This window comes from Chlorocebus sabaeus, chromosome 16 (genome assembly GCF_047675955.1).
Source record: "Chlorocebus sabaeus isolate Y175 chromosome 16, mChlSab1.0.hap1, whole genome shotgun sequence".
NCBI classification, from domain to species: Eukaryota; Metazoa; Chordata; class Mammalia; order Primates; family Cercopithecidae; genus Chlorocebus; species Chlorocebus sabaeus.
In genome coordinates this window covers 71335418-71350305 of record NC_132919.1, presented here as the reverse complement: position 1 = coordinate 71350305, position 14888 = coordinate 71335418, and the positions used below count along the sequence as shown (strand labels likewise).

Sequence of the window (14888 nt, the reverse complement as noted above, 5' to 3'; positions counted from 1 at the left end):
TCACGGCACACATACAAATCTGATGGTTTATCATTGTCTCTTTGTGGTTTTGAAGGTGTGGGTCCTAGGAATCCGGAGGAGTGATGGGGCGCTGGAGGCTTCATTGGCAGCCTCCTTCCCTGAGTCTGGCTGGGGAGTCCCAGTTTTCTTAAGACTTGAATCCTGCCAGCAGTGGTGAGGCTGGGAGAGGCTCTTAGGAGGGACTGTGAGGCAGGGTGGAGCTTGGTACTAAGGATGGCGGCCTAGGTCTCTAACTGCCCCTCCCCTCTTCTCTCTCTAGCCATTGAGACCCAGAGCAGCAGTTCTGAAGAGATAGTGCCCAGCCCTCCCTCGCCGCCCCCTCTGCCCCGCATCTACAAGCCTTGCTTTGTCTGTCAGGACAAGTCCTCAGGCTACCACTATGGGGTCAGCGCCTGTGAGGGCTGCAAGGTGAGTTGAAGGGGTCATTGGGAAGGACAGCTTGATGAGGTCAGTGGGATATCCCCACTTCCGTGTCCTGGGAGTGTGCAGTTGGGGTGGGGGGTGTCCCTGAAGTTGCTGCTGTTGTTTTTCTGTGGAAGTTGGCAACAAGCAGGGACACCTACCATAGGTCCTGCCCCATAAATGTGCAGGCCTCCCTCAAACCAGAGGTCCCCTCCTGCCTCAGCTCCTTTCCCTTTCTCCATCCTCCAGCTGGCAGGGCGTATGCCTGCTCTGCCACCGCTGCCCAGGTTACCATGGTGAGCTGGCTGCCGACTGGCTCTTGGCTGGGGACCCAGGAGGCCTCCCTCGGCGGCCCTGCCTGAACCTCACCATGGCAGCCTGGCAGGAGGCAGTTAGGAGCAGGCACCGTGCCTTGGCTTCCCCTTCAGGTGCCCGGGCTGTGGGCTCCCCGGTGTCTGGCTGAATTTCCCCACCCTCACGTTAGGTGCCAGGGTGCAGGTGTACCCTGTCCTTAGCAGCCCTGTGCCCAGCTTCTCCTCCTTTCCCTGGGGCCTGAGCCTCTGTGTGCGTTTCTTCCTCCAGATATTGGGGCTCAGAATCTGCACAGGTTTTGGGCCTTGCAGCTCTGGGCTGCTCTTCAGCCTGGAGTAGCTATCCCCAGGTGTGGGACAGAGGTCAAGGGCAAAGCACAAGGCCTCAGGCTGTGTGTCTGCCTGTCCTGTCTGGTTGTTCCTGGTCTCTTCTTCATCTGTCCGCCTGTCTCTCTGGTCAGCCTGTATGTGGAGCCCCTGGCTAGCCTGGGTCTGTCTGTGATGGGCCGGCGCACGCCTGTCTCGGTGAACTCGCATCTTTCTGCCTTGCTCCTGAGTGCATGTGTGTGTTCGCCTCCATTTCTCTGGCCAGCCCGTGTATCTGCCTCCTGGCCTCTTCGGGCTTGTCTTCTCTTCCTGTGTTCTGAGTTCAGGGCTGTGGGTTCCAGATTCCTGGCTATTTCCCAGTTAGCCCCATGTCTTCCTCTTTCTGACTCACCAGCAGCCCTGAGGTCCTTTCCCTGGAAGGGAGGAGTCAGATGTGTGCTGTGGGTTGGGGGAAGACTCCTGCCCATCCTGTGGCGTTGAGGCGGGTACTGGGATTCTCCTGAGGAGGATCCTTTTAGGTGAATCATTCTCCCCAGCTTTTCTGGCCTGCGATGGGCAAAGGCTTGGGGGTAGCAGCTGGCCTGGCCCTCCTCCCCTAGACTGAGACTATAGCCAGGCACTGCTGCCACTGTGGGTGTGGACAACCTGACTCCCTCCCCTCCATACCCAGGGCTTCTTCCGCCGCAGCATCCAGAAGAACATGGTGTACACGTGTCACCGGGACAAGAACTGCATCATCAACAAGGTGACCCGGAACCGCTGCCAGTACTGCCGACTGCAGAAGTGCTTCGAAGTGGGCATGTCCAAGGAGTGTGAGTGCCATGGGGCAAGAGCCGAGTCCCGCCTGAGCTGGGGCCTCAGGTGCTCCTAAAGACCAAGGGAGCAGGGCTCTGTGGATGTGTGTGCACCTGCATGAACACGCATGCCGTGGTGTGCGGGCTCACGGTTGAGGATGGTTTGTGTGTAGCTGCAAGGACCTGTTTGCGAGTCTGGCTGGCTGTGTGTGCATGGGCAGGTCGGTGCTCCAGGACTGTGTGTGTGTAACCGTTCCTGTTTCTGCGCGTCTGGCTGTGTGTGCATGGGCAGGTCGGTGCTCCAGGACTGTGTGTGTGTAACCGTTCCTGTTTCTGTGTGTCTGGCTGTGTGTGCATGGGCAGGTCGGTGCTCCAGGACTGTGTGTGTGTAACCGTTCCTGTTTCTGCGTGTCTGGCTGTGTGTGCATGGGCAGGTCTGTGCTGCAGGGCCGTGTGTGTGTAACCGTTCCTGTTTCTGCGCGTCTGGCTGTGTGTGCTTTTGCGCATGTGTGCATGTGTGCTTGCTCCAGGATGGCTTTCTTCCAGGCCTTGCTTGGCTTTGGGGTGGGGCTCAGAGGCATAGTTAGTCCCTTCTGATTGTGAGTCTTAGGGGAGGGGCTTGAATTCTGAGGGGTGCTTGGCTGGACTTATGTGTGTATGGGGGGTGGAGGGGCTGGCACAAGGATCCAGAAGCCATTGTCTAGTTAAGCCTGGGATCCAGAGTTGGAAGAAAGAATTGGGACTTCTCAGATCCCAGAGGAAACGGGGTTTCCACTTTGGGCTCAGCTGAGGCCTGATGGAGGGAGGGAAGGAAAGGCTGGACAGGGAGACCCTCTTGTGTTGAATCATGGGTGTTGCCCTGGTGACCGGTGATTGATGATGTCAGAGATAAATGACGCTGACAGACGCCTCCTTGTCTGCGTGGCCGTTGCCATGGAGCCTGAGCCTTGGGGGATGGGATGGGGGAGGGGCTGCAGGACCCCCAGCCCTTTGTGGGGAGGGTAGTGGGGAGGGGGCACGGGTGAGATGGTTCTGACTGTTGGACGAAGAGCCCCAGACAGGAAAGGAGGGGACTGGAGTGTCCTGCCACAGGAGGCTGGGGGTGCCTTGTCCTGAGCCCAGGAAGTGGTGGGTCCTGCTGCAAGAGTGGGTGACAACTCGAGACCCACAAGCCTGGAACCCTTCACTTAAGGGCTGTCACCTCCTCCTCCCTCTGTTTGTGCCACCTTCTGCTCTTTTCATGGCAGAAGGACCAGGGTGGGGACCCCGTCTCCCTCCCACCAACTCCCCTTCTCCCTCCCACCACCAACTCCCCCTCTCCCGGCTGCTCTGTGCCCTGGAGCTGAGCAGCTGCCATTTCAATAGAATTAAAGCTTCCGAATGATAAACGTCTTGTCACAGCTGCAATTTTCTCTTCCCAAATTATCCCCCCACTCTCCCTCTCCCTCTCCCTTCTCTCCCCTGCACTTTATTGAATTTGCAGAATCGACATGAGTGATCTCCAAATTATGCCAGCTACCCCCTCCTCGCTACCCCCTCCCTGAGCCCCTCCCCCACCCTCCCTTCCTCCCTCGTCAGCAGCCACCACCACCAGCCCTGTGAGTGATTGTGTGTCTGGGATAATCGGCTGGTAACGACCCCATCGCTTCTTTAAAGCCGAGTGGTGTGTGCGGCTCAGCGCCCCTGGTGATTTGTCAGCTCCCCAGCTAATGGGCCAAGAGATTCTCCCTGCCGGGCCCCCCACTCTCAGGCTGGGGAGCCCTACTCCCCACTTGCCCCAGGAGCTGCTCAGAGCCAGTTCCAAGGGACCCCCAGGGAGACTGCAGCTGGGAGGGCTGGGTGAGTGGAGGTGGGAGAAGGACCTTCCTGGGGAAAGAGGCGGCGGAGCACCGAGGAGGGAGACACCGGCGCCTGGAGTGTGAGCTGGAGTAGACGCGTGGGGGACAGCACTCGGCTGGCTGCGGGGGTGTGTGTGCAGGGCCACAGCTGTGCTCATGGGGCTTCTGGGGCCGAACTTGCTGTGTGGGTTGGGTGGGCATGGAGGGCTGGAGTGTGTGGCGATGCCTTGCCTGCCTGTGAATGCGTGCTGTGTGCGCGTGCTTACAAGCCGGGGTGACCTCCTCAGCAGCTGGCAGCTCTCTGTCAGGCTGGGGGTGGACGAGGCCCTGAGCAGCCTGCAGCTGCCCTCTAACCCCCTCTGCCCTCCACAGCTGTGAGAAATGACCGAAACAAGAAGAAGAAGGAGGTGCCCAAGCCCGAGTGCTCCGAGAGCTACACGCTGACGCCGGAGGTGGGGGAGCTCATTGAGAAGGTGCGAAAAGCGCACCAGGAAACCTTCCCTGCCCTCTGCCAGCTGGGCAAATACACTACGGTATGGCTTTCCCCTGGCCTGCAGGGAGGGATGTGCCCTGGGCCGCAGGGCCAGGACGGGCCCCTCTGAGGCACCCCTTCTTGTGCCAGGCATTTCCTCCTCCCCCCTGGCTGGATCTCTGCATCCTTCCCTTTCCCTCTCTTCTCCCTCCCGCTGCTGCCTCCTCCTAAGGAGCTCCCAGGAAGTAAAGGCTGGGTAGAGGGCAGGCCTGTGGGGGCTGGAACCAGGCCGAGAAGGGGTGCCATAGAGAAGAAGGCCCTCACTCTCCCTCCTCCCCCAGAACAACAGCTCAGAACAACGTGTCTCTCTGGACATTGACCTCTGGGACAAGTTCAGTGAACTCTCCACCAAGTGCATCATTAAGACTGTGGAGTTCGCCAAGCAGCTGCCCGGCTTCACCACCCTCACCATCGCCGACCAGATCACCCTCCTCAAGGCTGCCTGCCTGGACATCCTGGTGAGGGTCTGCACTCTGCCCCCCAGGCACTGCCCCTGTGTCCTGGGTAGATGGCCTTCCAGCCAGCCAGCCACCCTCCTGAATGTCTGTCTGCAGTCAACCTGTCCAAATGCCCACCGTCCAAATGTCAGCCGTTCCTCTCCCCATGTGTCCACCTGTCCACTCATCTCCCCGTCCACTCAGCCACCTAGCAGCCAGATGTGCAGGAGCTCACCTGTTCACCCACACACATATCCATCCATCCACCCATCTATCCATCCATCCACCCACCCATCCATCCACCCATCCACCCATCCATCCATCCATCCACCCATCCATCCATCCATCCATCCATCCATCCATTTAGCCAGTAATAAAGATTCACCTAGGAGCCAGGCGCAGTGGCTCATACCTGTAATCCCAGCACTTTGGGAGACCAAGTGAGGCAGGAGGATCGCTTGAGGCTGGAAGTTCAAGACCACCCTGGGCAACATAGTGAGACCTTGTTTCTGCAAAAAATTAGAAAGATTCACCTAGGATCCTCTGGCCAGTGTTTGAACTGGGTGTCAGGAACCCAGCGGTGAACGCGCCACCATCCCCACTCTTGAAAACCTTCCATGTGAGGCAAGAGATAAGTCAACAGAGGTTGCAAAACTGTGATCAATGCTACCTGGAGATGGGGGGAGGGCTCATGACTGCTTGGGCCTGAAGGATGATGTTTCAGAGGAGGTGACATCTAGGAGTTTGTAGAGGGGGAGGTGAGAGGGTAACCCTAACTCAGGAGCAGGAAGTGAAAGACTTGCTGCTGTGAGGCCGTGCTGAGCTCAGGGGACTGCCGGGCACTCAGTGAGCCCGTGGGTGGACTGGGCTGGAGGCTGGATGCAGGGGGTGGGGGCAGGAAGAGGCAGTGGGAACTACCAAAGCCTAGGCTGGAGGGAGCGCTCTCCTTCCGGCTCTCCCTGACAAGGGCTCAGTCCACCTGTTCCCTTTTGGTCACCTCCAGGGTGGGGAACCTGGGATTTGACGAGGCTATCATTTCCTTTTATTTTTTTCTTTTTTGAGATGGAGTTTCACTCTTGTCACCCAGGCTGGAGTGCAGTAGTACAATCTCGGCTCACTGCAGCCTGCCACCGCTGCCTTAAGCAATTCTCCCGCCTCAGCCTCCTGAGTAGCTGGGATTACAAGCGCCCGCCACCACGCCCGGCTAATTTTTGTATTTTTAGTAGAGATGGGGTTTCACCATGTTGGCCAGGCCGGTCTCGAACTCCTGACCTCAGGTGATCCACCCATCTCGGCCTCCCAAAGTGTTGGGATTACAGGTGTGAGCCATGGCGCCTGGCAGACTGTCATTTCCCTGTGGATGCCTCTATGTTGAGGCGGGTGATGGGTGGGAGGTTTAGATTGTGCTGCCTGCAGGGGCTCTCATCCCCATGCCCTGGATGCAGGAGGCACGATCTGGGTTCCTACAACATAGTTCAAGCCAATACACGTTTACTGAGCACCTGTTGTGTGCCCCATCCTGGGAGCTGTAGGCAGCAGCCCAGTGTTCCTAAATTCTCTGCATGGAGGCAGGATGACCCGGACCTGTACTGTCCAGTACAGTAGCTGCTTGCCACATGTGACTATTTAAATTTAAATTAATTAAAATTAAACTCAATTCAGTTCCTCAGTTGCATTAGCCACATTTCAAGTACTCGATAGACGCATGTGGCTGGTGGCTGAGGTATTGGATGGTGCAGACATAGAACCTTTCCATCATTGTAGAAAATTCTATCAGACAGCATTGCTCTGGCCGCCTGCCAGGTGATCCTCCAGGAGTGCTGGTGCCGAGTGCTCGGAGTAGGTGGGGTTCAGTCCCTGAACCCGTGCATCCTCTGCACCCAGATCCTGCGAATCTGCACGCGGTACACACCCGAGCAGGACACCATGACCTTCTCAGACGGGCTGACCCTGAACCGGACCCAGATGCACAACGCTGGCTTCGGCCCCCTCACCGACCTGGTCTTTGCCTTCGCCAACCAGCTGTTGCCCCTGGAGATGGACGATGCGGAGACGGGGCTGCTCAGCGCCATCTGCCTCATCTGCGGAGGTGGGCAGGGGCCTGGGTCTAGGGACTGGGCCTGGGGCAGGAGTGTAGCCCCGGAGTCTTCCAGGGAACTCTTTCAGGCCGCCTCTTGTCAGGCCTCTCTAGAGGGCAGGATCTGGTCTACAGCTACACAGCAAGGGGGCCGTGTGGGGCCTGGACTCCTGTTCCTGATTTCTGGGCAACACCCCTTCTAGGGAGGTTAAGAGTGAGGGTTTGAGGGTCGGACCTCCCAGGGTCACTTCTTGGCTGATGCATGAACCTGAGCGGGTTGCTGAACTTCTCTGGGCCTCCGTTTCTGTACAGTGGGGGCAGGAACGGTCTCTAGCTCATGAGGTTGATGGGAGGATTACGGTGGTAACACCCTGTGCAGGTGCCAGAGCGAGCTCCAGTGCGTGTTAGTTGCTATTTTATTGTGATTTCTGCCATTTCATCTGGTTTCCAGAATAACAGGTGGGAGTGGGAGCCTGCCTGGGAACCCTCTCCCTGCTTGGGGATGACACTGCCCATTTGGGGTCCCATCCCATGAACTGGGCTCATAGGGAGGGTTTGGGGCACCCCACCACCCTCAGCCCGTTACTCCCTTTTAAGGGCCTCTGTCCCCTGCAGCAGCAGAGACCCCGTGCCCTGCCCTGTGTGGGGAGGCGCCTGCGAGCTGTCCTCCTCCATGGCCTGGGCAGGCACGCCCCCCGGTGGCCGAGGCTGGGGGTGCAGCTGTGTTCCCAGCTGCTCAGGGGGTGGCTCTGCTTCCTCAGACCGCCAGGACCTGGAGCAGCCTGACCGTGTGGACATGCTGCAGGAGCCGCTGCTGGAGGCGCTAAAGGTCTACGTGCGAAAGCGGAGGCCCAGCCGCCCCCACATGTTCCCCAAGATGCTGATGAAGATCACTGACCTGCGAAGCATCAGCGCCAAGGGTGAGGCTCCCAGACCTGGAGGGGTGCCGGCCCTCAACGCCTGGCCCAGGCCCCCACATCCAAGCCAGCACCCTGTGTCTTTGTGCCAGGAGAATACGACACCTGTCCCCATCTGTGTCTAGGCCGAGGTCCCCTAGTGACTCCACTGTCCCCTCGTGGCCTGCCGGTGTCACTCGCCTTGTGGTAGTTCAGATCATGGTTCTGGAACCAGACACATGGGTGTGTGTCCTTGTGCGGGTCACTGAACAGCTCCGAGCTGCAGTTTCCCTTCTGAGGGGCAGGGATAGCGATAGTGTTGACAGAGGAGTCAGGATAATCCCTAGCGCACAGCATAGAGGAAGGCAGGACTTGGTGTCCAGCCCAGGCTGGCAGTCTGGCCCTGGAACCAGAGTTCAGGACCACTTTGCCCCATTGCCACCAGCCTCTGGACTTGGGGGCTAAGAGAGCTGGCTCGTGTCCAAGAACTGAATCCCAAGAAAGAGCTAATATCAGTAGTATTGATCTTCCCACCTGGAGCCAGGCTTGCTGGGGCCGGGGGTGGGAGGGCTGGCCCGGTGTGCTGACCTCTGCCCCTCCTTTCCCGCAGGGGCTGAGCGGGTGATCACGCTGAAGATGGAGATCCCGGGCTCCATGCCGCCTCTCATCCAGGAAATGCTGGAGAACTCAGAGGGCCTGGACACTCTGAGCGGACAGCCGGGGGGCGGGGGGCGGGACGGGGGTGGCCTGGCCCCCCCGCCAGGCAGCTGTAGCCCCAGCCTCAGCCCCAGCTCCAACAGAAGCAGCCCGGCCACCCACTCCCCGTGACCGCCCGCGCCACATGGACACAGCCCTCGCCCTCCGCCCCGGCTTTTCTCTGCCTTTCTACCAACCATGTGACCCCTGCCAGCCCTGCCCCCACCTGTCCCCCCGGGCAGTACTGGGGACCTTCCCTGGGGGACGGGGAGGGAGGAGGCAGCAACTCCTTGGACAGAGGCCTGGGCCCTCAGTGGACTGCCTGCTCCCACAGCCTGGGCTGACGTCAGAGGCCGAGGCCGGGAACTGAGTGAGGCCCTGGTCCCGGGTCTCAGGATGGGTCCCCTGGGGGCCTCGTGTTCATCAGGACACCCCTCTGCCCAGCTCACCACATCTTCATCACCAGCAAACGCCAGGACTTGGCTCCCCCATCCTCAGAACTCACAAGCCATTGCTCCCCAGCTGGGGAACCTCAGCCTCCCCCCTGCCTTGGTTGGTGACAGAGGGGGTGGGACAGGGGCGGGGGGTTCCCCCTGTACATACCCTGCCGTACCAACCCCAGGTATTAATTCTCGCTGGTTTTGTTTTTATTTTAATTTTTTTGGTTTTGATTTTTTTTAATAAGAATTTTCATTTTAAGCACATTTATACTGAAGGAATTTGTGCTGTGTATTGGGGGGAGCTGGATCCAGAGCTGGAGGGGGTGGGTCCGGGGGAGGGAGTGGCTCAGAAGGGGCCCCCACTCTCCTTTCGTGTCCCTGTGCCCCCCAGTTCTCCTCCTCAGCCTTTTCCTCCTCAGTTTTCTCTTTAAAACTGTGAAGTACTAACTTTCCAAGGCCTGCCTTCCCCTCCCTCGCGCTGGAGAAGCTGCCAGCCCCTTTCTCCTTCTGCCTGACCACTGGGTGTGGACGGTGTGGGGTAGCCCTGGAAGGACAGGCTCCTGGCCTTGGCACTTGCCTGCACCCACCATGAGCCATGGAGCAGGGGCCGAGCAGGGGCCCCGGGACACACGGAGTGTTCACAGACCCAGCTCCTAGGTAGAGCTGCCTCCCGTCAGGGCCCACATCATCCAGGCCCCCCAGCCCCCACTGTGAAGGGGCTGACCAGGGGCTTGAGCTGCCCCCACCCCCAGCCTCAGCCACCAGCACCCCCACAGGGCCCCCGAGACACACCCACACACATGCGTGCGCGCACACAGACACACACACACACACACACACACACACACACTGGACAGTAGATGGGCCGACACACACTTGGCCTGAGTTCCTCCATTTCCCTGGCCTGCCCCCCACCTCCCACCTGTCCCATCCCCGTGCCCCCTCCTTACCCCGCAGGACGGGCCTACAGGGGGTTTCCCCTCACCCCTGCACCCCTGGCTGCGGGAGCCGGCTCTGCCCTGACCTCCACCAGGGGTTGGGGCCCTTCCCCTGGAGCCCGTGGGTGCACCTGTTACTGTTGGGCTTTCCACTGAGATCTACTGGATAAAGAATAAAGTTCTATTTATTCTACACATGCCTCCAGCTTTGCTACCTCCACCCCCTCCTCTTGGCGTCTGGGCTGGGGGCTCGGAATGGGTTTCCTCATGTACTCTGGGCCTGTGATGGTCAGGAATGAGCACTGGGGCCAAGGGGCTGGCCAGGGCACCCTTCCAAGCTGCCTTCTGAGGCTTACCTTGTGCTGGGGTCTTTGGAGATGCTGAGAAGGAGAAGGTCCTGCCCCTTGGGAAGCCCTCAGTCTGGAGATCCCCACTGCCCATGTCAAGGAGCCCCAGTCTGGGAGTGGGAGGGGAGAGGAGGAAAGCTGCCCCCACCTTCAGGGAACCCCCAGTCTGAGGGAGGAAGCCGGACCCACCCCTAGACATTCCTGGTCCTTAGAAAGCCAGAGGCTGGGTCCAGCCTTGACCATCACAACAGCAATGACAGATGGCACAGGAGCTGGGGTCAGGGACTCATATAAACCTAACAAGAGGCCAGACACAGTAGTTCACGCCTGTAATTCCAGCACTTTGGGAGGCTGTGGGCAGATCACTTGAGGTCAGGAGTTCAAAACCAGCCTGGCCAACATGGTGAAACGCCGTCTCTACTAAAAATACAAAAAAAATTAGCTGGGCGTGGTGGTGGGCGCCTGTAATCCCAGCTATTCGGGAGGCTGAGGCAGAACCTGGGAGGCAGAGGTTGCAGTGAGCTGAGATCACGCCACTGCACTCCAGCCTGGGCGACAGAGCAGGATTCCATCTCAAAAAAGAGAAAGAAAGAGGAGAGAGAGAGAGAGAAGAAGAAGAGAAGAGAGAAAAGAGGGAAAAAAGGAAAGAAGAAAGAAAAGGAAGAAGAAGAAAGAAAGGAAGGAAGAAGAAAAAGAAGAAAAGAAAGAAAGAAGAAAAGAAAGAAACCTAACAAGAACACAGGATTAGGATGGAAGCTTAGGGGCCCAGCCCTCTGCCTCCAAGTGGTGTGGGGGTCTGGAGGGGGTGGGGTAAGACAAAGGGTTCCTTCTGCTAGGGGTTGCCTGCCATTTCTACGTTAACCACTAGATGGCGGCAGCGCCTTGCTTGACTCAACGGCCGCACCAGGCTGGAGGCAACCGTGTGGACCGAGGCGCTTTTCCTCCAGTAAATATTTTCTAACATCTTTGAGTCTGAAATGATATTTAACATACTGTACCTGTACAAGTGATTTCACAAATCAATATGTTGTCACAATCGTATCATAAAGGATAAATTGAGGGGCAGTGCTATGTGTTTCAATACATTAATGCTTGCCCCTCTTTTGAATGAATACATTTAAATTTAAAAGAAGAAAGTTGGAAGCCATTCTGTACAAGAAGCCCAGGAACATTAAAGAGCATGGGTGGATGTTGGGATAAAAATCAACATGTTTGATTTATAATAAAACTATGCAAAAAAAGCCCAAACAAACAAAAAGTCCAAAAAAAGCCCAAAACATTACATGTAATGTTTTACATGTAAAACGAGATTTGGGCCCAGGTTTTTCACTTACGCCAATGTCCAGTTGGACATTCTAAAGTTGTGTCTGAGGCCAGGTGCAGTGGCTCACGCCTGTAATCCCAGCACTTTGGGAGGCAGAGGCTGGCGGATCACTTGAGTCCTGGAGTTCAAGACCAGCCTGGGCAACATGATGAAACCCTGTCTCTACAAAAAAAAAAAAACAAAAATTAGCCTACCCTGGTAGCGTGCATCTGTGGTCCCAGCTACTTAGGCGGGCTCAAGTGGGAGAGTTGCTGGATCCCTGGAGGTTGAGGCTGCCATGATAACACCACTGCAGTCTAGTTTGGGCAACAGACAGAGACCTGTCTCAAAAAATAAAAATAAAAATAAAAAAGTCGTGCCTAGCAGGTTTTTATTTTGAGAGGATATCTTGACATCCATAGCCCTTGCCTACTAAATGCCAATGGGGTCCCCCATCATTGTGAAAACAAAGCAGTGGCCCCCACATTTACAAAGTGCCCGTTGGGGTAGCGCCTTTGCTGTTGGGAACCCCTCCTGGGGTTGTTCTCAGTGCTCGACAGTTCACTGTTGTCGAGCAGAGTTGCTCAGCGTCAGCACCAATGTGAAGATCTGAGCCAGAGTGTGGGGGCTGTCCTGTGCATTGCAGGATGCTAAGCAACATCTCCAACCTTCCGCCCATGAAACCCTACTGGTGCTTCTCCCCCACTCCAGCTGTAACAACCAAATATGTCTCCAGACATTGCTAAATGTCCCCTTAGGGGACAAAATCACCCCCAGTTGAGATCCACTGCTGTGGAGTATGGTCCTCCAGGGCTGATGCGCTTTGCACTGAGCCAGGGCCCATCCTCCACAGGGAGACTGAGCCAGAGGAAGGTGACCGGATGTCCCCTGGGCAGGGCTGCAACAGGCTTCACAGGCCTATGGGAGTGCAGGGCAAAGGCCCTGAACCAGGCCTGGGGCAGGGCTCAGACGCCTTCCAGGAAGAGGTGGCCCCTCTCAGCTAAGTCTCTTTTTAAAATTTAATTTATTTTGAGACGGAGTCTCCCGCTGTAGCCCAGGCTGGAGTGCAGGAGCACTATCTCGGCTCATTGCTAAATCTCTAGAGGAAAGAATTGGCTAGGTGGGTGCAGATTTGGAAGACTGAGTATGAAAAAAAGAATGTAAACTACCTCCTTAATACTTTTTAATATTGATGAGGCATTAAGATTAAAATATTTTGGATATACTAGGTTAAAGAAAATACATGACTCAAATTAATTTCACTTGTTTCCTTTTACGTTTTTAATGTGGCTAATGAAAAAGTTGAAACTACATACATGGCTCACACGCTATTTCTATTGGATGATGCTGATCTTGAACATCACCTGACACATAGTAGGTACTCTACAAATACTTGTTGAATGAATACATCTGGAAAACAGCAGCACAGCCCCATCTGAGTTTGTGTGGAGGGGTCTGGGCTGTGGACACAGAACTGTCATCAGAGAGATGGTGCTCACCATAGCATGGATAGTGTTCGGGCATGGCAATGGTGTAGGCCTGGGGACACCTTCAGTTTCTCATCCAACACATATTTACTGAGCACATACTACGTGCCATGGAAGGGGAGAGAGCAATGCCATCCTGCAGGAGAAGTGCTCTCCCTAGGGAAGCAACAGGCATCCAGCTCTGTCTTGGGGTGGCGGCTACCAGGAAAGCCCTTTCCTTGAAGGTGTCTGTTTTCTTCCCAAGTGACAACAAAAGGTGGAGGGGCATTAACTAGGGGAGGAGAAGGCTGCAGGAAGCAGCGGCTGCTCTGGGCAAAGGAACAGCACGTTCAAACGCTTGGCAGCAAGCAGGCCTGGTGCTTGTTAGAACAGAAAATTCCCTATGGTTCTGAGCACACCTGGAAGCCGGTGCTGTGGGGTCAGAGGCCTGACGGGGGCAGGGCTTCAGAAGGAAGCCTTGTGAGGCACTGGACTCACCCTGAGGGCAGGGGTGCTGCCCCCAGCCCCGGGTTTAAGTAGCGGGGGAGCTATTCAGAAAGACCTCCCACTGCTGTGCGGGGCACAGGAGGAGAGCTGAGAACGATGCCAGGAACTCAGAAGGACAGGGTGGGGTGATGGCGGGGAACGCACAGCCTGGTCGGCAGGATGCGGTGAGGCCCTCAAGGTGCAGTCCGATGATGGCCCCTGGATTTATCAGTTAGGTCCTGGGTGATCTCATGGAGAGCAGCCCACTGGCTGGTGAAGGTGGAGGGCAGACGGGAGGGGAGACACAGGAGGGGGATGCGCTGCATAGGCAGCGGTTCTTCCAATGCCGGCAAGGAGGAAGAAGGGGGTGGTCCGAAGGGAAGGCTGGGCCAGGAGCGCATGTTTTGGGAGCTTTCTCCTGCGGACAGAAGAGACTTTCCCGTTTATAGCCTGGGGGAGAAGTAGCGGCGGGGAGGATGCAGATGGAGGAGGGAGGCATAACACCTGTCTGGGTTGCCCTCTGGCCCGCCGCCCACCCCCACCCCACCTCCACGAAAGGGCCTAGCCCCCGCCTCGCTACAAGGCGGACAGTGAGGATGTGCTCACAGGCTCCCGAGGATTGAGGCCTGCCCTGGGAAGGGGAGCCTCTCCTCCTCTTCCCTCGCTGGGCGGGGTCTCTTGGGAGGAGGACAGACCTTCTGTGACGCCCTGGCAGGTGGGCTCGATTAGGGTGGTAGGGAGGGAGCCATTGTGTCTGCTGCTGACATCGGACCCTGGCCACCCCCGCAGTGCATATCAGAGATCACACACACACGCGTGCACACACGGAGGTCACGCAGGATGTACACATGCACACATAGTGCACAAGGATGTTTCTGTGTACAGGTGTGCACACGCAGCCCAAGCAGGATGCACATGTGCGTGTGTGCACAACGCACTCACACAAAGCTCACAAGGATGTGAGCACACAGCTCTCACGGGGCATACATGTGTCTATGTGCATGTGCACACAGCTCACCCGGAAGGGTTACGTGTGTCTGTGTGCACAAGGGGGCCTCACGCAGGGTGTACACATGCGCGTACATGCACAGTGTTCACACAGGGTGTACAGGTGCGCGTGCACATAGCTCGCAGTGCTTATGTGTCCGTGTGTGCACATTCACAGAGAGCCCACACGGGGACCATTCTCTGAACACAGAGAGTGCCTGAGAATGCTGGCATCACAGTTGTTTTTGTCCCCAGTAAAACAACCACCCTCCACCTTCCGCTCTGCTCTCCCTCTCCGGTCCACTCTCTCTCAGGGCCCTGGTCTCCTTCCTTTCCACCTGGGTGGTGGCATCCAGGACCCGCCTGAGTTCATTCTCCGCCCCGAGCTCGGCCTGCCCCAGGTGCTGCCGGCATCCACTGGGAGGCAGTACGAGGCAAGTGCGATGCCGCCCGTCCCCACAGCGCGTCTCCTGCCAGGGCAAGTCCCACCACAGCTCTGGTGGAAGCAGCTTCCGGTTTCTGCGGTGCGAGCGGCGGAGGTGGCGGGGTCCGGCCCTCGCCGTCCAGCCCGCGCGAGGCGGGGCCCGCCC

General features: G+C 57.3%; 1 protein-coding gene across 4 annotated transcripts in view; it reads left to right on the top strand.

Annotated features, from left to right (window-relative positions):
* The window catches only part of RARA (retinoic acid receptor alpha), a 49494-nt gene extending 39592 nt beyond the window's left edge, over nucleotides 1-9902 (top strand). For all 4 annotated transcript variants that reach the window (XM_073005333.1, XM_073005332.1, XM_073005335.1 and 1 more), the window contains 7 exons: nucleotides 281-429; nucleotides 1732-1873; nucleotides 4066-4226; nucleotides 4507-4683; nucleotides 6547-6751; nucleotides 7501-7659; nucleotides 8246-9902. In XM_073005333.1, coding sequence (XP_072861434.1) covers nucleotides 281-429; nucleotides 1732-1873; nucleotides 4066-4226; nucleotides 4507-4683; nucleotides 6547-6751; nucleotides 7501-7659; nucleotides 8246-8463 — 1211 coding nt within the window. In that variant the 3' untranslated portion in view covers nucleotides 8464-9902. The remainder of the gene's footprint in view (nucleotides 1-280; nucleotides 430-1731; nucleotides 1874-4065; nucleotides 4227-4506; nucleotides 4684-6546; nucleotides 6752-7500; nucleotides 7660-8245) is intronic.
* The last annotated feature ends 4986 nt before the right edge of the window (nucleotides 9903-14888 follow it).